Here is a 23385-nt window from a genome sequence, read left to right as displayed (position 1 = left end):
AATAAAAAACTGTGGATACTGGCAATCTGAACAAAGAAACATTGTTCCAATACCAATCTGTGCCAAAGGAGCAGTGCCAGGCCAATGTCTGGCCAGGACCCTCCCCTGTGGGGACTATACTTGACTTTGCATCCTCGGGGAGACTCCCACGTCAGGTTCACATCTAGATGGTCCTTTTGTAAACTGCGCCGACATGCCAATATACGGCAGGGGGTCAATATCTGGTGAGGGAGCGGGTTAATTGTATTAAAATCTATTCAAATCTGATTGCTATGGATCTGGATTTGCATTTAGGCCAGACCATGTAAGGACAGCAGATTTCTCTCCATAAAGGACATGAGTGAAGTCATCATAGAAACATCACTGAAACCCTACAGTGCAGAAGGAGGCCATTCGGCCCATCGAGTCTGCACCGACAACAATCCCACCCAGGCCCTATCTCCATAACCTCACACATTCACCCCGCTAATCCTTCTAACCTACACATCCCGGGACACCATGGGCAATTTATCATGGCCAACACACATCTTTGGACAGTGGGAGGAAACCAGAGTACTTGGAGGAAACCTGTGGAGACACGGAAAGAATGTGCAAACTCCACACAAAGATAGTGACCCAAACCAGGAATCGAACTCCAGGTCCCTGGAGCTGTGAGGCAGCAGTGCTAACGACTGTGCCACCATGCCGTCCAATTGGGTTTTTACGACAATCAATGGTAGTTTCATGGTCGGAGGCTAGCTTTTAATTCCAGATTTTATTAGTTATTTGAATTTATTAATTAATTGAACACAAATGTGTATATGTTGATCTGTAAGTACACATACAGAAACATAGAAAACTACAGTACAAAATAGGCCCTTCGGCCCCACAAGTTGTGCCGAACCTTTTAGGCCTATCTATAACCCTCCATCCTATTAAGTCCCATGTACTCATCCAGGAGTCTCTTAAAAGATCCTATTGAGTTTGCCTCCACCACCACTGACGGCAGCCGATTCCACTCGCCCACCACCCTCTGTGTGAAAAACTTCCTCCTAACATTTCCCCTGTACCTACCCCCCAGCACCTTAAACTTGTGTCCTCTCGTGGCAGCCATTTCCACCCTGGGAAAAAGCCTCTGAGAGTCCACCCGATCTATGCCTCTCAACATCTTATATACCTCTATTAGGTCTCCTCTCATCCTACATCTCTCCAAGGAGAAAAGACCGAGCTCCCTCAGCCTATCCTCATAAGGCATGCCACTCAATCCAGGCAACATCCTTGTAAATCTCCTCTGCACCCTTTCAATTTATACATGTATATGAAGATGTTGGAAAATCGAGAGTGCCACCGATAGGTAAAGTCCTCTACAAAGAACAGAGTCCTGTTGACCTTATCGGGAGCTTGAATGTAAGAAGGCTGTGCGTGTTGCCTGCGATTGGCTAACCCAAAACACATTTGCAATTGAACCTGAAATCTCCCTAATCTCTATGATTCAGTTTTGCATTAACCGTCAGCTCACATCAGCATTGATAATAAAATGTGCCACTTTTCCGGGCACCCATATGTCCTGTCAGTCCTTGATTGGACTTGATGAGTTGATTTCAGTTGGAAAAGCAGGAGCTTGGTTTCCTTTCCAAACTGAAATCAACTCATCAAGTCCAATCAAGGACTGACACTGACATATGGGTGCCCGGAAAAGTGGCACATTTTATTATCAATGCTGATGTGAGCTGCCCTGACGGTTAATGCAAAACTGAATCATAGAGATTAGGGAGATTTCAGGTTCAATTGCAAATGTGTTTTGGGTTAGCCAATCGCAGGCAACACGCACAGCCTTCTTACATTCAAGCTCCCGATAAGGTCAACGGGACTTTGTTCTTTGTAGAGGACTTCACCTATCGGTGGCACTCTCGATTTTCCAACATCTTCATAATTTGATTCGAGTCAATAATTTCAGCTGAAGAGCCAGTATCAAACTGCACAGGTTTAATTCTATCCTGGGAATTTGTATCATTCTGCATAACAGATGGGATTTTCTACCTCAGTGCTCCTGTCACCCAGTGGGAGTTTATTTCAAGGAAATGGATGGCATCAGCTCAATGATTTTCTTACTGTTAATTTTAATGGTCAGAATGCATACTCTTGGTGAGAAGCATCTTGTACATATTAACAAATACCAAAGAATACCCTATTAAAACTGACGCTCAGAAACAACCTGCTTATGGATAAAGGGGGCGACGTTACCAAGAAAATCCTAAGTCCCGAATGAGTGTGAAAATGGGAGAAATTTATGTTTTTTTTGGGCGACTTAAAAATCGAATCTTACCTGAATTAGGCAAACAAATCTTGACAAACCAGTTTCCCACCAGCAGAGGGAGGGGACGGGGCCTAAATCTCCTGAAAGCCGGCTGATAGCAGCAGAGGGTGCAATTGCGCTTGTGCAGGTTTCTGTGCGCTGAGAGCACAGAGAGCTGTCACTGCCTCTGCTGCTATAGCCAGCCTACCTTTATGGCCAAAACCCACCCCCCACTACCGTGGGGCTCTGCGGCCGACCGACACCCACCACCCCCGCCTGGACCGATTGCAAACCCCCTGTCCTGGACCGATCGCCACCACCTCTCTCCCCTCCTCCCCACCCCACGATCGCTACTGCAGAATGGCAGCGGTCCCCACTCCCATCCCCCACCAATCGCTATTGCAGAGTGGCAGCAGTCCCCTCTTCCCCCCACCGATTGCAACTGCAGAGTGGCAGCAATTCCCCCCCACCACTAAATGCCCCCCCCTCAGTTGACTCCACCCCCCCATTTACCTTTTAAATATATTTATATATTATAATCAACGGATATCCCGTGTCGGTATGATCGCAAAGAAGTGAGAAATCAGGCATGAACCTGATTTCTCAGCTCTCTCGCAATCTTACTGGCTCGCTCCACCCATCGACCGGTGGGGTGCAATGATAAGATCACCCCCAAACAGTCAAGAATGTTCTATTAACACTGACAGTTCGTAAACAATACGTAATAAAGACTGACAATTAAGCGAACAAATTCTGGCACTCAATCAGAAAGATCCTCAAAATGCAGACATTCACTCAGGAACATCCTGTAAAACTGACACTCAATCACGGATGTCCTGTAAATACTGACATTCACTCAGGGGCATCGATAAATTTTGCTACCAACCCCAGAACATGCTGTAAATACCAGCACATATCCAGGGCTGGAATTTCAGGATTTTGACCCTGCAACAATAAAGGAATTAATGATCATTTAGGCACAAAATCAGAGGCTAGTAACCAACTGTGGAACCACAGCACAGTAAGGGAGTCTATGGCCTGTGTCCTCGCAAACTCAGTAAGAAGTCTCACAGCACTAGGTCAACTTGAGTTTGTGTCTTTATATGCCCTGTTTGTGAACAGAACTCCCACTTACCTGACGAAGGGGCAGCGCTCCGAAAGCGAGTGGCTTTTGCTACCGAATAAACCTGTTGGACTGGTGCTGTGAGACTTCTTACTGCATTTACCCCAGTCCAACGCCGGCATCTCCACATCATGACTATCCTCACAAACTCCAGAGACCTATCGCGCCGACCTTATCTAGTTCCAGAACTTGTGTTAAACAACATCATGAGCCTTGCTTTTCAATGTCCCTGCTTTCTCATCCTGCCCTCTTTGAGAAACTCTTCTCACATTCTTCCTGTCCTTTGTTGCCTTTCAAATACTGCTTTACCTTTGGATTTTCTTTCCTACATTAAAGGAACGAAATCAAAAGAAGTCACCATTGTTGCTGCTGACTGTGCTTTTTGATCTCTTTCCTTCAGTCATTTAGCTCTTATTTCACGACCTTGGAAGGGTGGAATAGACGTGCTCTAAGAAAGGAGGGAGGTTTGACAGACTTGTGTTTTTCTCACCTGAAAAATAATTTCCAAAACAAACAGGAATATAAAACTCACAAATTCACATGACATCTTAATACAATACTTACTCTTCATTTTCATAATATAACTTGCCTATGGCCCAGGCTACAATGATGGGACAAGGGACACCTGTGGAAGAACAATATCTCTGTCAGTTCAACTGAATAAATGTAGTTTTGAAAAAGAATCTCAGCTGTAGATTTAGCATTTAGAGAGCTCCTGTGACAATCAGAAGATAGGCTGGTGTACCTTATAACTATTAACAAGGTGTGATATGCAAAATGTTACAGGAGTTAAGTGTGACATCTCTACCATGAAGTGCATATCATCTGCAAACATTTAAAATTTTACAGGTCTGTGTGTGTGCGTCCCCTTGTGTGTATTTTAGAACTTAGATCTACTGCTGGATAAGCAGAAATTTCCTCCACTTACATATAGAGTAGGACAGTCTTGTGGTGCAGTAGGTAATGCCTCTGGGCTGGAGCCTCTCGGTCTCAAGTCCCACTCCAGCATTTGATGGCCATGGAAGATGCATTCATAACATGGCCAGACAGGTTGAATATCAAACTGTAAACCATTCCAATATGGCGGTAAGAATGGGAGGGTCTCCTGGTCGGCCACTCTTGATGTGAGTGGCGCCCCTCAAGCCACAGCCTATGGCCACAGGCAAATGATGATTCAAGGAAAATCTAGGAAAAGCAACAGATGTAGCATGTACTTTGTCTGCCTCATATGCCACTTGGTGTGGAAAGTCTAAAACTAGGGGTCATAGTTGAGGATGAGGGGTGAACCTTTTAGAACTGAGATGAGGAAAAATTTCTTCACCCAGAGAGTGGTGAATGTGTGGAATTCACTACTTCAGAAAGTAGTTGAAGCCAAAATGTTGTGCAATTTCATGAAGAAATTAGATATAGCTCTTGGGGTTAAAGGGATCAAGGGATATGGGGAGAAGGCGGGATCAGGGTATTGAATTTGATGATCAGCCATGATCAAAGTGAATGGCGGAGCAGGTTCGAAGGGCTGAATGGCCTACTCCGGCTTCTATTGTCTATGTTTCTATATTTTTCTAAGAGAGAAGTAGAAATATCGAGAAGATGGAACCTATTGTTTTCAGACTCTGATCCTTTGCAACCAACTCCATCCGATAGTTTAACGGCTGCGGAAAAGCACTTTGAGGGGGATATGCACACTGAGGTAATATGGGCTGCAGTTAGAAACAGGAAAGGAGCGGTCACGTTGCTAGGAGTTTACTATAGGCCCCCAAATAGTAATAGAGATGTGGAGGAAGAAATTGCTAAGCAGATTATGGATACGTGTGGGGGTCACAGGGTAGTTGTCATGGGGGACTTTAACTTTCCAAATATTGATTGGAACCTTTGTAGGTCAAATAGTTTGGATGGGGCACTTTTTGTGCAGTGTGTGCAGGAGGGTTTCCTGACACAATATGTGGATAGGCTGACAAGAGGTGAGGCCACATTGGATTTGGTACTGGGAAATGAACCGGGCCAAGTGTTAGATTTGGTTGTGGGAGAGAACTTTGGAGATAGTGACCACAATTCGGTGTCTTTTGTTATTGCAATGGAGAGGGATAGGGCCGGACGGCAGGGCAAGGCTTACAATTGGGGGAGAGGTAATTATGATGCGATTAGGCAAGAATTAGGGGGCATAAGATGGGAACAGAAACTGTCAGGGAAAGGCACTGATGAAAAGTGGAACTTTTTCAAGGAACAAATACTGGGTGTCCTTGATAGGTATGTCCCTGTCAGGCAGGGAGGAAATGGCCGAGTGAGGGAACCGTGGTTCACAAAAGAGGTGGAATGTCTTGTGAAAAGGAAGAGGGAAGCTTATGTAGGGATGAGGAAACAAGCTTCAGATGGCTCGACTGAGGGTTACAAGTTAGCAAGGAACGAGCTGAAAAAGGGGCTGAGGAGAGCTAGGAGGGGACATGAGAAGTCCTTGGCGGGTCGGATCAAGGAAAACCCCAAGGCTTTTTACTCTTATGTGAGGAATAAAAGAATGACCAGGGTGAGGTTAGGGCCGGTCAAGGACAGTGGTGGGAACTTGTGTATGGAATCAGTAGAGATAGGCGAGGTGATGAATGAATACTTTTCTTCAATGTTCACCAAGGAGAGGGGCCATGTTTTTCAGGAAGAGAAGGTGTTACAGGCTAATAGGCTGGAGGAAATAGATGTTCGGAGGGAGGATGTATTGGCAGTTTTGAATAAACTGAAGGTCGATAAGTCCCCTGGGCCTGATGAAATGTATCCTAGGATTCTTTGGGAGGCGAGGGATGAGATTGCAGAGCCTTTGGCTTTGATCTTTGGGTCCTCGCTGTCCACGGGGATGGTGCCAGAGGACTGGAGAGTGGCAAATGTTGTTCCTCTGTTTAAGAAAGGGAATAGAAATGACCCTGGTAATTATAGACCGGTTAGTCTGACTTCGGTGGTTGGTAAATTGATGGAAAAGGTCCTTAGGGATGGGATTTACGACCATTTAGAAAGATGCGGATTAATCCGGGATAGTCAGCACGGATTTGTGAAGGGCAAATCGTGCCTCACAAATTTGATAGAATTTTTTGAGGAGGTAACTAGGTGTGTTGATGAAGGTAGGGCGGTTGATGTCATATACATGGATTTTAGTAAGGCGTTTGATAAGGTCCCCCATGGTCGGCTTATGATGAAAGTAAGGAGGTGTGGGATAGAGGGAAAGTTGGCCGATTGGATAGGTAACTGGCTGTCTGATCGAAGACAGAGGGTGGTGGTGGATGGAAAATTTTCGGACTGGAGGCAGGTTGCTAGCGGAGTGCCGCAGGGATCGGTGCTTGGTCCTCTGCTCTTTGTGATTTTTATTAATGACTTAGAGGAGGGGGCTGAAGGGTAGATCAGTAAATTTGCTGATGACACCAAGATTGGTGGAGTAGTGGATGAGGTGGAGGGCTGTTGTAGGCTGCAAAGAGACATAGATAGGATGCAAAGCTGGGCTGAAAAATGGCAAATGGAGTTTAACCCTGATAAATGTGAGGTGATTCATTTTGGTAGGACAAATTTAAATGTGGATTACAGGGTCAAAGGTAGGGTTCTGAAGACTGTGGAGGAACAGAGAGATCTTGGGGTCCATATCCACAGATCTCTAAAGGTTGCCACTCAAGTGGATAGAGCTGTGAAGAAGGCATATAGTGTGTTAGCTTTTATTAACAGGGGGTTGGAGTTTAAGAGCCGTGGGGTCTGCAACTGTACAGGACCTTGGTGAGACCGCATTTGGAATATTGCGTGCAGTTCTGGTCACCTCACTATAAGAAGGATGTGGAAGCGCTGGAAAGAGTGCAGAGGAGATTTACCAGGATGCTGCCTGGTTTGGAGTGTCGGTCTTATGAGGAAAGGTTGAGGGAGCTGGGGCTGTTCTCTCTGGAGCGGAGGAGATTGAGGGGAGACTTAATAGAGGTTTATAAAATGATGAAGGGGATAGATCGAGTGAACGTTCAAAGACTATTTCCTCGGGTGGATGGAGCTATTACGAGGGGGCATAACTATAGGGTTCATGGTGGGAGATATAGGAAGGATATCAGAGGTAGGTTCTTCATGCAGAGAGTGGTTGGGGTGTGGAATGGACTGCCTGCAGTGATAGTGGAGTCAGACACTTTAGGAACATTTAAGCGGTTATTGGATAGGCACATGGAGCACACCAGGATGGTAGGGAGTGGGATAGCTTGATCTTGGTTTCAGATGAAGGTCGGCACAACATCGTGGGCCGAAGGGCCTGTTCTGTGCTGTACTGTTCTATGTTCTATCCCTCTCCCTGGCGACAATCTGAGAATAAGAGAGTCTGTCCGCAATCTCAGTGATCTTGAACTGAGCTTCCAATGTCATATTTGTACCACCTTTTAGACTGCATATTTCCACCTGGGTAATGTTTGACTTCGCTTGGCTCAGCTCATCTTCTGTAGAAACCTTCATCCCTGCCTTCATTACATAGAGATTGACGATTTCAACATAATCCTGGCTGGTCTTCCATATTCTACCCTCTGTAAACTTGAAGTCCATCCAAAACTCTCCTGCCAGTGTCTTAGCACGCAGAAAGTACTGTGCCCCTATTACCACTGTCCTTGCTGACCTACGATGGCTCCCAGCCAACCAACACCTTGATTTAACAATTCTCATCCATGTCTTCAAAATCCTCTGTGGCCTCTCAGTAATCTCCTCCAACCCCAAAACTCTCTGAGATATCGGTGCACATCTAATTCTAGCCAGTTGTGCATTTACAATCATAATTGCTCTACCATAGGTGGATGTGCCTTCAGTTGCCAAGGTCCTTGTCTCTGGAATTCCCTCCCTATACCAGTCGGACTCTCCTACCTTGCTCTGACAAAGGGTCATCTAGACTCAAAACGTTGGTTCCATTCTCTCTCCACAGATGCTGTCTGACCTGCTGAGATTTTCCAGCATTTTCTGTTTTTGTTTCAGATTCCAGCATCCACAGCATTTTGCCTCTACCTTGCTTTTCTCCTTTAAGATACTTTTTAAACCTACATCTCTGACCAAGCTTTTGGTTACTTTATCCAAATTCTCCTGCAGAGTAATGGGTTAATGGCTATGTTAGTGAGACAATGATGTTAATGATGATGTATGCATGACCTCAGGGTCAGATGACCAGTAGTTTAAGGCAGATGTGCGGGGGACATTTTTCACGCAGAGTGGTGGGTGCCTGGAACGCGCTGCAATAGGATGTGGTGGAAGCAGACACATTAGCAACATTTGAGAGGCATCTGGATGGGTGCATGAATAGGGAGGAAATAGAGGGATATGGACCGAGTAAGGGCAGAAGGTTTTTTTTTAGTTAGGGCATCATGATCGACACAGGCTTGGAGGACCAAAGGGTCTGTTCCTGTGCTGTACTTTTCTTTGTTCTTTGTTTGTTTCCAAGAGAGCAAGACACAGAATAAACTATTTGTAGAACCATTTGCTTATTAGGAAGTCTTTGTAAATAGCGTAAGTAAATAGTTTTGAGAAAATCTGTATACCGACTATCTCAGGTCACTTATAGAATAAGTGAAACCTTTTCAAAACGTGGTGGCAGCACTGAAGACCACAGTTTAAAATGCTGAAGCCACAGATTGATCACTCACGGTTAAAGACTTTAGAACAGCTCAACTTTGAAACAAAGAACAAAAATGAAACGGGCTTCGCTAGGGCAAAGTGAGCCCTGCATGATGTTCATGATGTGGAGTTGCTGGCATTGGACTGGGGTCGGCACAGTAAGAAGTCTCACAACAACAGGTTAAAGTCCAACCGGTTTATTTGGAGTCACGAGTTTTTGGAGCGTTGCGTCTTCATCAGGTGAGTGGAGACAATGTAATTACTGTTGGATTTTAACCTGGTGTTGAGAGACTTCTTACCTTGCACGATGTTGACAGCCATCAATAGCCACTACCTCTTTCCACAACCTTTCCAACGCATCGAGGATATTCAGCAAGGTTAATGATAGGAGCTCTGGAGGAGACAGTTCGAAAGATACCAAACAGCTTCAGGTTGACACAAAAAAGCACAGAGACACCAGGTCTGTTTCCCTTTCTATGCAATTGGGGCCTTTGCTGATGATGTTCTGGTGCAACAAGGAGTCCAGGAGACCTTGGCATCCTACAAGGAGGTTGTGCGGATCTTCAGTAATTACTTCAGTCCTACAAAGAATCTAGAGACTGAACCAGGATGGTTTCACCAAAAGCCGGGTGAATCAATTGAATCATGAGTCATACCAGATAAAATACCCAGCAGAGTGTGTTGAATGCTTTCTCTGTGGCACAACTGGGCATTTTAAACAATTCTGCGTGTCCAAAGCACAATTCAAGGGAAGATAGAGGGAACAAATTTCTAATCATTCTGAAATATATCAAATTGGAAATACAGACATTCAGGATGAAGATTTCCTGGGGTAAATAAAATATCCCAACGAATAAATCTGGTCTGTAAAGCTGAATATCAAAGGTTATAGAACAGGGGCCAGGAAGCACAGATCTCAAAGTGAAGTGCCAGATCACTGCAGCCCTTAAATATAAAGGAGTTATTTTTTTTTAATGTCCAAAAGAATCAACAACTTTCCCTCCTTCAGTGTGTTCTGCATTTGGTTTTCGACAAAGAGTCAATGAGGTCACATAAGATGACAATGGAACCATATTTAGGAATGAACTTCCTAGGCTGTTCTGGGGATTAGGAAAGCTTAAATGTGAGTACCACATCATTCTCCTGCTAGTTGCCAAACCCATCTGTTTATTTACGCCTAGAAGGGTATCACCGGGCAGCATGATAGCACAGTGGTTAGCACTGCTGCTTCACAGCTCCAGGGACCTGGGTTCGAATCCCGGCTTGGGTCGCTGTCTGTGTGGAGTTTGCACATTCTTCCTGTGTCTGCGTGAGTTTCCTCCGGGTGCTCCGGTTTCCTCCCACAGTCCAAAGATGTGCGGGCTAGGTTGATTGACCATTCTAAATTGCCCCTTAGAGTCCCGGAATCCATAGGTTAGAGGGATTAGTGGGTAAATATGTAGGGATATGTGGATAGGGCCTGGGTGAGATTGTGGTTGGTGCAGACTCGATGGGCTGAATGGTCTCTTTCTGCACTGTAGTATTCTATGATGATCACATCCACTGATCAGAAGATGGGATGCTGCATAAAGGAGTGTTAAAGTGCCTAAAAAATGGTTCTCAGGTCATGTGACAATTCCGAATCCTAATGGCAAAACCAGGCTCTGTGACACACCGAAATAAAGCTGTCCAAAGAGAAGTTTTCTCCCCTGATGACAGCCTGGCAAAGTTGTTTCTAACGAAGCTGGATGCCAACAAAGGTTCGTGGCAGATTCTCTGAGACCAAGATTCATGGTTGTTTCAATCAACTTCCCTTAGGCACATCCTCTGCACCAGAAACCTTTCAATGTAATACATCCAACATCCCTGAAAGCAAAAAAAGCATATTCCACATGGACAATTTGCGCATCCATGGCGCTACTAAAGAAAAACATGACCCTAGAATCTGGGAGGTTTTAAAGTGCTTGAACATGTTCCGAGAGCGAATTTGGAAAACGGTCACCAGATGATTAGATTACATCATACACCAAAAAGGGATTGCGGTAGGATTCTGAAAAGACCAAGGTGATTAAAGAATTTCCACAGCCCAAGGGTGTTGCTGACCTACCACGGTTTTTCGGCTTGGTCAATCAGGTGGGGAAATTCATCCCAAATCTGTCTGTCATCAGCAAACCTTTTCGAGACCTGCTGAGAATAGGTCAGCAGTGGGATTGGGGAATCAGGCAGAAGAATGCCTTTGACAAGGTTAAACATTTGCTCATCTCTTCGGACTTGCTTGCACATTGTGACTTCAAAAGGCCGACAGTAGTGACAGCTGACGCATCAGCGATGGGGCCTGGAGCCATTCTGTGACGGATCCAGGAGGATGGCAGGAACAAAAATGGTTTCATTTGCCTCTAGGACGTTGATGGAGATCAAAGAAACATAATGCAATGATTGAAAAAGAGGCAGTAGTCTTGACATAGGCCTGCAAAAAATTCTCAGATCACTTAATCGGCTTCAAATTCAGGATTGGCAAAGATCATAAATCTCTGCTCACTCTCCTGAATCCCGAGGAAATTGCTAAGATGCTCCAAGGATACAGCATTTCCTGCTAAGACTCATGCACTACGACCCTACAAGAGATTACGTGCCGGGGAAATGTCAGACAGCTGCCGCCACGCTGTTGAGAGTTATACTGGACCAGGCCACGGAACATGACTGAGGTGGAAGTATATTCTTCATTGATAATAGGGACTCTACTGACCTCTGCAAACAAACACCCGGAGATCCAACAAGCTCAGCTGATGGATCGAGAATGCAGTCAGGTCAGAATATCCTGTCAAACCTATTGAAGCATTTATTTCAAAATTCCGTACATGTGACGTCAACAGCCAAGAACCAACCAAACCATTACTACCACCAATATCTCTATTTAGACATTGGCAAAAGCTAAGAATGCATCTGCTGGCCTTTAGAGGAAAAATCTATCTTCTAAACACTATTAAACAGTTGCTGGTTGGAAATATGCTGACCCCACACCACAACTGCAGAAACTGTGGTAAAAGCTTTGAAACACATCTACTCTACTCATGGCATCCTAGATAGATTAGTCTCTGACAACTGTCGACAGTTTATGAACAAACATTTCATACAATTCATGACAGAATATGGATTCCACCGCCTGGCCTGTTCGCCACACCATCCACAAGCGAATGGTGAAGTGGGGAGGGGGGTGAAAACCATCAAAACATTGATGAGAAAAGACACGCTACCTTGACTCAGCTACAGGGCAATGCCATTAAGGAAGAGGCTTTTGCCAACTGAATTACTGATGGCAAGAAGACTAAAAACCCAAATTCCTTCGCTCCAGCATCAACTCATTAATTTTACGAGACCATGAAGAAGGAAGGTGTTATGAGCAAACACACAAAGACAAACAATCCAACTGGTATATCCACCTGCATAGAACAAGAACATTGCCCACATTAGAATCGGGACAAAAATTCTAGATCAGAGACCTTGAGGCGGAAGATATGGCCTTGGATCAACCTAGTCTAAACAATATTTGGCATTCTACGAAGGAATAGGATGGCCGTGAAACCTCTAGAAACTACAAGGAGACAATCAGTCCAGTATTATCATGATGACATTGATGATACAGACACTACCGCAAACACCCCCAGAAATGCTCAACTCCAGGAACTGGGGGTATACTAGCACCTCCAGTAGGGAACACTTCAGATGAGACCATGGAGAGTCATCAAAGCAGCAGACAGGTTCAACTTGACTTTGGTGGATGATTGTGGGAATGTTAGTTTTGTATATAGTTTAACATAACGATGTTTTGAGGTTATACTTGGGGTGAGATATGGATTAATGAGTTACTGTTTATATGAGTGAGACAATGATGTTAATAATGATGTAAGCTAGACATCAGGGTCAGATGAGCAAGACACAAACTTGACTGTCCATAAGACCATGTGCTTACAATAGTCTTAAAACTAGTGTAAATAAATAAAACTACACACCAATAATCACAAGGCTCTCAGAATAAGTGAAACCTATAATACATCTCCTTACATGGCTCAGTGTTATACTTTGTCTAATAATGCTCCTGTGAAGCACCTTGGGGTGTTTATTACACGAAAGGCACCATATAAATATAAATTGTTGTTGTTGTATGGTCAACTGCATTTGTGTGATGCTTGCTTGGTACCCAGCACTACAAAAAGGCCCTGACTTACACCATCCAATGAACAGGAATATCCATTTGCGCAGTTTGTCTGTGGAGTAGGTCATCACTATAGCTGTATGGAGATAACACCCCTCGACAAACATCCAGAAGAAATTTGTCACCACAAAGTAGTTGAAGATGGTTGTGACGAGACGACACCAGGCCTGAAAGAGAAAATTAAACATATAGTTAGAAATTTGGCATGTCAGCTACGACTCTCACCAACTTTTACAGATGCACCATAGAAAGCATTCTTTCTGGTTGTATCACAGCTTGGTATGGCTCTTGCTCTGCCCGGGATGACAAGAAACTACAAAAGGTCATGAATGTAGCCCAATAAATCTCGCAAACCAGTCTCCCATCCATTGACTCTGTCTACACTTCCCGCTGCCTCAGCAAAGCAGCCAGCTTAATTAAGGACCCCACGCACCCCGGACATTCTCTCTTCCACCTTCTTCCTTCAGGAAAAAGATACAAAAGTCTGAGGTCACGTACCAACTGACTCAAGAACAGCTTCTTGAATGGATCTACCTTGCATTAAGTTGATCTTTCTATACGCCCCAGTTATAATTATAACACTACATTCTGCACTCTCTCGTTTCCTTCTCTATGAACGGTATGCTTTGTCTGTATAGTGCGCAAGAAACAATACTTTTCACTATGTTAATACATGTGACAATAATAAATCAAATCAAATCAAAATCATTTTAAATAAAGGAATGAGAATAATGTTGCAGGGTAAATGTGGCAAGGCTTTGTGTTCATCATGGAAGCTTTATTTAACTGAGCTGAGAATGAGAGAATCTGGATGCAAGTTAGCACACCTAGTTTGCGTTACGCCTCATAGTGCTGCAAACTGAGTTTAACTTCCCACCCCGTTCTCCAGTCTGCACGCTGTGAGGTTCACCTAGTAATACATTACTGTCAGAACTTTGTAAACAATGCACAGGATGCGTATTTCTGCTTGGATCCCTCCTGCACCACCAGGCGTACCTAAAAATGAGGTGTCAACCTGGTGAAGCTACACCAAGGACTACTTTTGTGCCAAACAGCAAGTAAAAGACAGAGCTAAGCAAATCCACAACCAATGGATCAGATCAAAGTTCTGCAGTCCTGCCACATCCAGCTGTGGTTGGTGGTGGACAATTAAACAACACACTGGAAGGGAAGGCTCCACACATATCCTCAACCTCAATGATGGAGGAGTCCAGCACAAAATTAAGGTGCAACCATTTGCAACAATCTTCAGCCAGAAATGCTGACTGGATGATCTCTCAGCCTCCTCCAGAGGCCCCCAGCGTCTCAAGTGCCTGTCTTCAGCCAATTTGATTTGCTCCACATGATAGCAAGAAACAGCTGAAGGGACTCCAAGTCACTAAACATCCTGACTTGGAAATATATCACCGTTCCTTCACCATCGCTGAGTCAAAATCCTGGAAGTCCCTCCTGAACAGAACTGTGGGTGCACACGCAGCTCGCGTACTGCAGCGGTTCAAGAATGCAGCTCACCACCACCTTCTCAAGGGATGGGCAATAAGTGCAAGCCTAGCAGTTGGGCCTGTCATGCAGCCAATGGTGCAGGCAGGGTGGTGGGTGCATGAGTGGGAGTGGTTGGTGGGTGTCCGGGGGTGTGGGGGGAGAGAGAGACTGTATGAGTGAGTGAGTGTGGAAGAGGGAGAGTGTAAGTGATCGTGGAAGAGAAAGAGAATGAGTGTGTGAATGGGTGACAGAGTGTCAGTGAAAGAGAGAGAGTGTGAGTAACTGTGAGAGAGAGATTGCACGAGTGAGCATTGGGGAGAGAGAGTGTGAGAGAGAATGAGTGAATGCGGGAGAGAGATGGAGAGAGTGTGTATGAGTGAGTGTGGGAGAGAGAGAGTCTGAGCAAGTGTTGGAGAGAGAGTGCGACTTTGTGAGCTCTGTGAACTATTCCATGGTTACTTTCTCTGCACTTTCCCCCATTCGTCTCCTGAAGTTAGTGTTGTTGGTTGCATATTTCTTTTTTAGGCAGAAAAAAGGATTGATGTCAGGGTTTTCTGCTCCTGATCACATCAAGGTGGGTTTGGCACTGAGAGTGGAAAATAACGCAAAAACAGCCAAATGACGTTTTTCATTGACTGAAACATGTGACGTGATAGCTCCCTCCCTCTGTCATTGACGGGGCACGTTTCCCAGTGTTCAATGTTGGAACCGTCATTTATATTTGTTAACACACCATCAGCCCTCTACACCTGAATCACCCACCCTGTCAGAAAATTAATTCACATCGGTGAATGGTGTGAAACCCAAATGGACTGCTCTCCCAAGGTGTGCACCTGGCAAACAGACTTCGCCGGAGAGCTCAGGTGAATGCATCGCTTGGGATGGGGGTGCGGTGAAGAGTGTAAAGCCTGGGCACCACTCCCAGCATTGGCGACAGCGAGAATGGCAGTGCCAGGGGCTATGTCAGAGGACATTTCTGGGGGGGGGAAGCAAGGGTGAACTCCTTTGCGTTGTTGGCCTTTAAAAATGGCAACCCATTCCTTGAGAGGCGAAACGCGGAATTCTCTGGTCTCCTACGCCCCGCCACCGCTGTCAGAGAGAACAGAGAATTTGGCGCTCAGCCAAATTTCCATTCACAACAGCGACACCAGAGAATCCCAGCCGTGGGTGAGGTCAGAGAATTCAAGCTGCTGATGGGGCGGGCGAATCCGAGGCCGCCCCACCAGCGATACATCATGGGACATGTCCCTTGATGTTTTTCTCTATGTGCTGGATGTTACGTTGGAGAAAGCCGTCGTTACTGTCAATGGCTTCAACACTGCTTTTCCTGCCCGCTATCGACCGTTACCTGTTTCTGGGAAAATCTCACCCTTACATTTTACACAATAGGATATCGAAATAAAAAAACCCAGAAAATGCTGGAAATAGCAAGTCTGGCAGCATCTGTGGAAAGAGAAACCACTGTTTTCATCTTCACTGATGCTGCCTTGAATATTTCCAAAATGTTTTGTTTTTTTTACATCTCCAGCAGTATTTTGCTTTTATATACTTTACTTCACAACATTAAGCCACCCTATAATCACATTTACAACCGATGAAGTACTTTTGATTTCAAAGTATACTCACTGTTGTAACTATAGATCCACAGGAGACTATTCAGTCCATCCTGTGTGTGCAAGAGCAAACTGGCCCCATTGCACTATTCTGTACCCCTGCCTCTTCCCTTCAAGTATTTATCCCATTTTCCTAGTATGAAAGACAAACGATGGACTGAAATTTAGTCCAGAAAATTCCTGGCTCTGCAAGCACTCTTCTGGAGAAAATGTCCTGGATGATCAGATTTTCGTTACGGACAGGCGAGTTCACAGGGAGTCAGGCCATGACCCCTAGACACAGTTTAGAGGCAGCCAGGGGCTTCCAGGTACAGGGGAGGGCTGTGTGAAAGACCAGCTGCGGTGAGCTGGCACTGTGTCCCAGCTGCAAAACAATAAAACAACCCTCCAGCCTTCACCCCACTCACCTCCACACGTTCCCCATGCTCCATTAATGCCACCTCATGCACCCCACCCATCCCCATAGCCCCCAAACCCTCCATGTTAACCTATGTCCCTCAACATCACCTCCCCCCCCCCCCCCCCCCCCCCACGATGGCCCTTTATAGCCCCTATGTGAACTTAATGTTAACTCTTCCCAAACCACACCCCTCACCCACCATGCTTTGCCTTTACATCCTCCATGCCAACTTACCCAGTCTCCACTATGGACAGATTTCAGAACTTATGCTGAGAGGAAATAAAATAAAGTTCTAAGTATCTATTGATGAATCCTATATTTTAAAAAAACTAATTAATAAAGTCCCTTTCATTATTAAATTCTGTCAATCGCTTAATCCCATATAACAACAAATTAAGAACTGACAGGCATCCCACTGTGGTAATGATAGGTTGTAATATCAGTCATGCCATATTAATCCTATAATGATAACATAGGTTTATGTGAACAGACAGAATGAAATAGCAGGCATTGATTTTTTTAAAAACTTGCCGACCACTTAAAGCGTAAATATCAGAAAATTTAATCCCTAGACGGCTTTAATCCCTAGACGGCTTTAATCCCTAGACAGCTAGACGGTTTCCTTGACAGCTTGACAGTTGCAGTGAGATTGACAGTTCCAATGACCTTATCCATTTTTATGCACACTTATGTCCACATCCCAAAGGACACTTGACCTCTCCCAAGGGCAACTTGCCTCTCCCAAGCAGCACCTGATCTCTTCAAAAGGACACCTTTTTCAAAAGGGCATCTGACCTTCCCCTCCCTGGACCTATCCAGAGGAGTATCCTACTTCTCCAAAGAACTCCACTAACTTTAGATGTTCTTTTGATTGGTCTAAAATGCACAAGTTATGTTTTGGCCATTCTACTGGTGAAAACCAGATCTGACTGATGGCAACTGTGATTTAACAAGATCAATCTGTCTCGCAACCACCCACCCGCGCCCCCCACCGCCCCCCCCCACACCGCACCCCCCCCCCCCACACCGCCCCCCCCCCCCCCCCCCTCCTCACCCCCCCAACCACCAGATACCTGGTTTGGGGGCAGAACATCTGGAATCGGGCCTCTAGCATTTTGAATAAATCAGAGGCCACCTCCTACATGATGAAAATTCAGGGTGATGAGTTTGAACAATTAATGTTGACAATCTATTTGATGCTGTGAAGATGAATCCAATCACATTATCATCCGTCACCTAAGCATAGCACATTTTTCCTGTACAGGTCAGTACGTAATGATTGGGGCGGGAATGCTGGATGGTTGCACTTTTCCATTCCGAACTCAGAGATGAGGCCAATTGTGGCACTCCCATTCCTGACCCCTGACAGGATCAGCTAATTCAGTACATAGCAGTACATAGCAGCAAATACATCCAAACCTCCTGACCCGTAATGCCTAGTTGCACATTGTCAGGCACTTACAAACTTCAGCCTGGATTCTATTGTGGGAGTTTACCTCATTGTTGTCGTGTATTTGATGATCAATCATTTGCAGTGCAAACCACATGGAATTCCTCAGTATGAAAGTGGTTATCAAGTTCCAATGAATGATATTCCGAAGGCATCGGATGCTCCTATGACGGCCAACACAAAGAAAAAAATAGAAATTAGAACTGTGCAGGGTTTACTCTAACCCATGGATTAGAATTTAACACTGAAAGTGCAGCTGCGTGGCCAGCCTGGGATCACATGAAATTGTGTGATGAGACGTCAGGCATGTGTCCCAAAGTCATCGCATTGCTGGGCAACATTACAGACAGTAGGCACGTGTGGGAGTCAGAAGCTCACCCGCTGATAATTAGATGGGATTAAGCCTATTAAACCAGGCCTGCCTTCACCTTTTTGCTAAAAACTCCACCCAGGCTGGGATAAAATATCTGGGGTTAGGACAACATTTGAGGGAAAAGTCCCTATGTGGTCTGCTGTCGGGTGCTGAACCTACAGTATTGACACACTTTGCAGCATTTTATTGAGCTCATTGCATTTTTATGGTACCCCAGCTTCCTGACGCTGCTCCACAGCAACTGTCAACCTTCAGTGAATGCCTGCCAGCTTACACTCTCACATCTCTGGGCACCTGCCCTCCTCTCGCAACATCCCCCCCCCACCCCCCCCTTTCTCAGCAGTGTTGATCATGGCAGAAAGCATATACTGCAGCTCCTTCTGGGTCCAGCGATCATGCGCACCCAACCAGCGCAAGCTTCAGGCCATGGAGCAAAGACCAGGCATCGTTATTGAAATGCAGAGCATTAGAATGATCACATTTCTGAAGGGAGCTAAAAATGGATATGATGAAAGGCTGCATCGGTGAAGTTAAGCTCTTGCAATGTGGTGGGCTTGTTGAGTTCAAAGACATTTACCCATTTTGTAATTTTCTTTAAATAGGAAACAGCTTCGAAAATCGAGGACTGGGAGAGTGTGCATTGCAGCAGATTAAAAACACTGGCTCTTCTCTTAAGAGCTCCAGATTCATGCTTAACTCCGATTGACAGGTTTCCAGTCCCCTCTCTCTGATGGCTGTAAGGAAGATTGTGCGAAGGGCTTGTGAATTGAGTCAGGAGTTTGAGGCCACAGGGGATGGTGGTGAGATGACTGAAGGCAGCAAGTCAGCACTCTCTGACTGCCTCCTTTAACATTACAAACCGCCTGACATCCACATCGGTTATTTACACTGTTAACAACTGCTGAAACATCCTGGAGGCATATCTCGTGCCATCACGCTGGCGGGCGGGACCTGAAAAAGCCAGCAACGTGTCAGGTTTCCAGAGATTGGGACACTGAGAAAGAGGAACCACCTCTCCGCACACGGAGACCCTCCCACATGCAAATGGGCAACCCCCCCACCCCCCCCCCCTCCCACCCCACATACATTGGAAACATCCTCCATGGACACGGGGAATCCCCTATGCTCCCCAGAGGGGGCTGCCCAGGCACATCCCTCTTCCCCTTCCGGGAGCTGTATTTTTCTTTTGAGCCCCCGACTTGGACTGTTCATCAGGTTCATGTTGCTCCAAACTTGTAAACCTCACCGATGTGGGGGAAGTCCCAGCGTGGGGGGGACGATACAGTCCGATGTTAATATATGTTAATATATTTAAATGAGGTTCCCAACCTTCCTGGGCGGGAACCTCATTTACATCAATGGTGGTTGAGACAGTGACAATCACGCCACTACATCACGCTGGCGGGATTCTCATTTTCTCGAGGGATTTTTATTCACGTTTGCCATTTGCACCTGCAACAAACATGGGCACAAAATCCCCGGTCAATATAAAAATGGGTACAATTCTAAAGGGGGTGCTGGAGCGGAGGGATCTTTGTGTATATGTATATAAATCATTGAAGGTGGCAGGGGAGGTTGAGAGAATGGTTAGTAAAGCACCTGGAATCCTCGGTTTTATCAATAGGGGCACAGAGTACAAAAGCAAGCCAGTTGGGTAAAACCTGCATAAGATATCGGTTCACCTCATGCAAAGTGTTCTGAGCACCACATTTTAGGAAAGATGTGAAGGCATTAGGCTGCAAAAAAGATTCATAAGAACTGTTCCAAGGATGAGGCAGTTCAGTCATGTGGAAAAATTGGTGAAAATTGGACTGTTTTTCCTGAAGGAAGTTGAGTAGAGATTTGATAGAGGTATTAAAAATCCTGAGAGTCTGGACAGAGTAGATATGGAGAAACTGTTCCCATTGGTGGTAGGAATAAGAATCAGAGGGCACAGATTTAAGATAACTGACCAAAGAAGCAATGACAACATGAAGAAAAAAATTTTCACGCAGCATGAGGCTAGGATCTGGATTGCACTGCTTAGGAGTGTGGTGAAGGGAGATCTAATTGAGGCTTTCAAAAGGGAATTGGATAATCATCTGGGAAGGACACATTTGCAAGGGAATGGCACAAGGTGAAATGCTCCTTTGGAGGGCCAGCACAGACACAAGAGCCGGAATTCTTCCATCCCGTCCACCACGGGAATTGTAGCGGGCGGTGGTGGGGGGGTGGGGTAGACCATGCAAAGATCCATTGACCTCAGGCGGGATTCTCCGGTTTTGAGGCGATCACGGCCAAAGATTCCCGCCCAAGGAGTTGAATGACCTCCTCTGTACCTCTGTAATGTAACCATTCCATCACTCTATGAGGGAGAAAGGATTTGCTGATAGGGTAAGGTGAAGAACAGTGGGAGGAGGCTGAATGGAACGCATGAATGGAATGATGAATGTTAATGTAAATCATTGCAGGTGAGATTGAAACGCGTAAGGAACTCTTTGTGGGAAAACACTGTCTCCTCTCCCAGAAGGGCATAGATGTAGAACTAATTAATTGGTCAGTTAAAAGGGGATGATGCCTCTCATACAAAAATGCAGAACACAAGGACAAGTGTATATTTTTGGTCAATTCGCTTAAAAACAAATCCAGAAGAAAGCCTTCACACAAAGAATTGTAAGACTATAGAAATATACCAACTGAGAAGGCTATAGTTGGAAAATAAATTGAGCCACTTAGAGGAGGGGTGGATAGTTACTTGAGAAGTATTAAGGAGCACACAGAAGGCAAGCTAAACGGGGATGGGATGTAGACAGCTAACAGAACGTAGGGGAAACTGGATGAATTGGCATATTCCGGTTTTGCTTTCCCAACATATCATCGTTCACTGAGGTCAGATTTGATGGCTAATTATGAACATTCTAACACATCTAACAAAGTAATGTCAGATTCACATACCTCAAGCAAAGAAAAAGTACAAAGGCGACTATGAGGGCTCCAACCGAGACGCAGTGACCCAGATAGTTGATGATATGGGCAATCTTGATGTGAACCTGGTATTTTTTCTGAAATAAAATGTAAAAAAAAAATTCCTGAAGTCGTTTAAAATAAAACTCTTGATCGTACATTGTTTTTTAATGTTAAGAGGCACTTGGATGTATAGCGGTTTGGTATGGCTCCTGATCTGAGACAGACTGCAAGAAACTACAAAGGGTTGTGAACGTAGCCCAATCCATCACGCAAACCAACCTCCCATCCACTGCTTCTGTCTACACTTCCTGCTGCCTTGGAAAAGCAGCCAGTATAATCAAGGACCCCACGCAACCCGGACATACTCCCTTCCACCTTCTTCCATCAGGAAAAAGATACAAAAGTCTGAGAACATGTACCAACTGACTCAAAAACAGCTTCTTCCCGGCTGCCATCGGACGTTTGAACGGACCTACCTTATATCAAATTGATCTTTCTCCAATCCCAGCTATGACTGTAACACTACATTCTGGACCTTCTCCTTTCCTTCTCCTCTGTATACTCTATGAACTGTATGTTTTGTCTGTATAGCACGCAAGAAATAATACTTTTCTCTGTATGCTAAAACATGTGACAATAATAAATCAAATCAGTTTAAATCAAATCTTAAGCCAATTATGTCTTTGCATAATTGGTCAATGTGAAAATGCCAGCATACTGATGCCCAGAACAATTTTGATTCTAGGACCTTATTTAAATATTTAAGTTCTGATTCTTGTCTAAACCCGGCACAGATCACTGGCCTTGCTGATGGAGATGCTTTTTCCATGGATCCAAATGAATAGTAAGATAGATGTTCCAGGGTGATCATGACTGGGGGGGAAGGCCAGGGGTGAGGTGGGGTGGGGTGGGGTGGTGGGGGGTGTGGGTAAAGGAACCTTAAAAGACTTCTTATTGGTCTCAGAGAAACACTCTACTCATGAGTCACAAAATGTCCTTGGCAGATAGGATTAAGGAGAATCCCAAGACATTTTGTACATATATTAGGAACAAGAGGGTAGCTAGAGAAAGAGTTGGTCCACTCAAGGACAAAGGAGGGAAATTATATGTAGAACCAAAGGAAGTGGGTGAGATCCTTAATGAGTACTTTGCATCGGTATTCACAAAGGAGAGGGACAGGTCGATTGATGGTGTCTCGGAGGAGTGTGTAAACCCTCTAGAGCAAGTCATCATTACGAGGGAGGAAGTATTAGGTGAATTAAAAAGCATTAAGGTCGACAAATCCCCAGAGCCAGATGGCACCTATCCCAGATTACTGAGGGAGACAAGAGATGAAATTGCTGGACCTCTAACAGAAATCGTTATTTCCTCACTGGCCACTGGTGAGGTCCCAGAGGATTGGAGGATAGCCAATGTTGTCCCATTATTTAAGAAGGGTAACAAAGATAACCTGGGTAATTGTAGGCCAGTGAGCTTGATGTCAGTGATAGGGAAATTGTTGGAGAAGATTCTTAGAGATAGGATCTGTACACATTTGGAACTGAATGGTCTTGTTAGCAACAGACAGCATGGTTTTGTATGTGGATGGTCATGTCTTACTAATTTAATTGAGTTTTTTAAGGAGGTGACAAAAATGATTGATGAGGGAAGGGCTTTGGATATTGTCTACATGGACTTTAGTAAAGCATTCAACAAGGTCCCTCATGGCAGGCTGGTGCAAAAGAATAAATCTCACGGGACCAGGGGTGAACTAGTTAGATGGATTCAGAACTGGCTTGGCCATAGAAGACAAAGGGTAGCGGTGGAAGGGTACTTCTCTGAATGGAGGTCTGTAAGCAGTGATGTTCCACAGGGATCAGTGCTGGGATCTCTGCTGTTTGTAATATATATAAATGACTTGGAAGAAAACATAGCTGGTCTGATTAGCAAGTTTGCGGATGAA

At 45.0% G+C, this 23385-nt stretch overlaps 1 protein-coding gene across 3 annotated transcripts in view; it reads right to left on the bottom strand.

Moving 5' to 3' along the window:
- LOC144496069 (corticotropin-releasing factor receptor 2-like) overlaps window positions 1-23385 on the bottom strand; it is a 254440-nt gene that overhangs the window by 36371 nt on the left and 194684 nt on the right. For all 3 annotated transcript variants that reach the window (XM_078217024.1, XM_078217026.1, XM_078217027.1), the window contains 4 exons: window positions 21432-21538; window positions 18171-18288; window positions 13193-13346; window positions 3963-4023 (listed from right to left, as the gene is read on the bottom strand). In XM_078217024.1, the coding sequence (XP_078073150.1) occupies window positions 3963-4023; window positions 13193-13346; window positions 18171-18288; window positions 21432-21538 (440 nt within the window). The remainder of the gene's footprint in view (window positions 1-3962; window positions 4024-13192; window positions 13347-18170; window positions 18289-21431; window positions 21539-23385) is intronic.

The sequence above is a fragment of the Mustelus asterias genome, chromosome 7 (assembly GCF_964213995.1).
Source record: "Mustelus asterias chromosome 7, sMusAst1.hap1.1, whole genome shotgun sequence".
Classification (NCBI taxonomy): Eukaryota; Metazoa; Chordata; class Chondrichthyes; order Carcharhiniformes; family Triakidae; genus Mustelus; species Mustelus asterias.
Note: the sequence above shows the minus strand (reverse complement) of the source record. Positions and strands in the feature narration are given on the sequence as shown.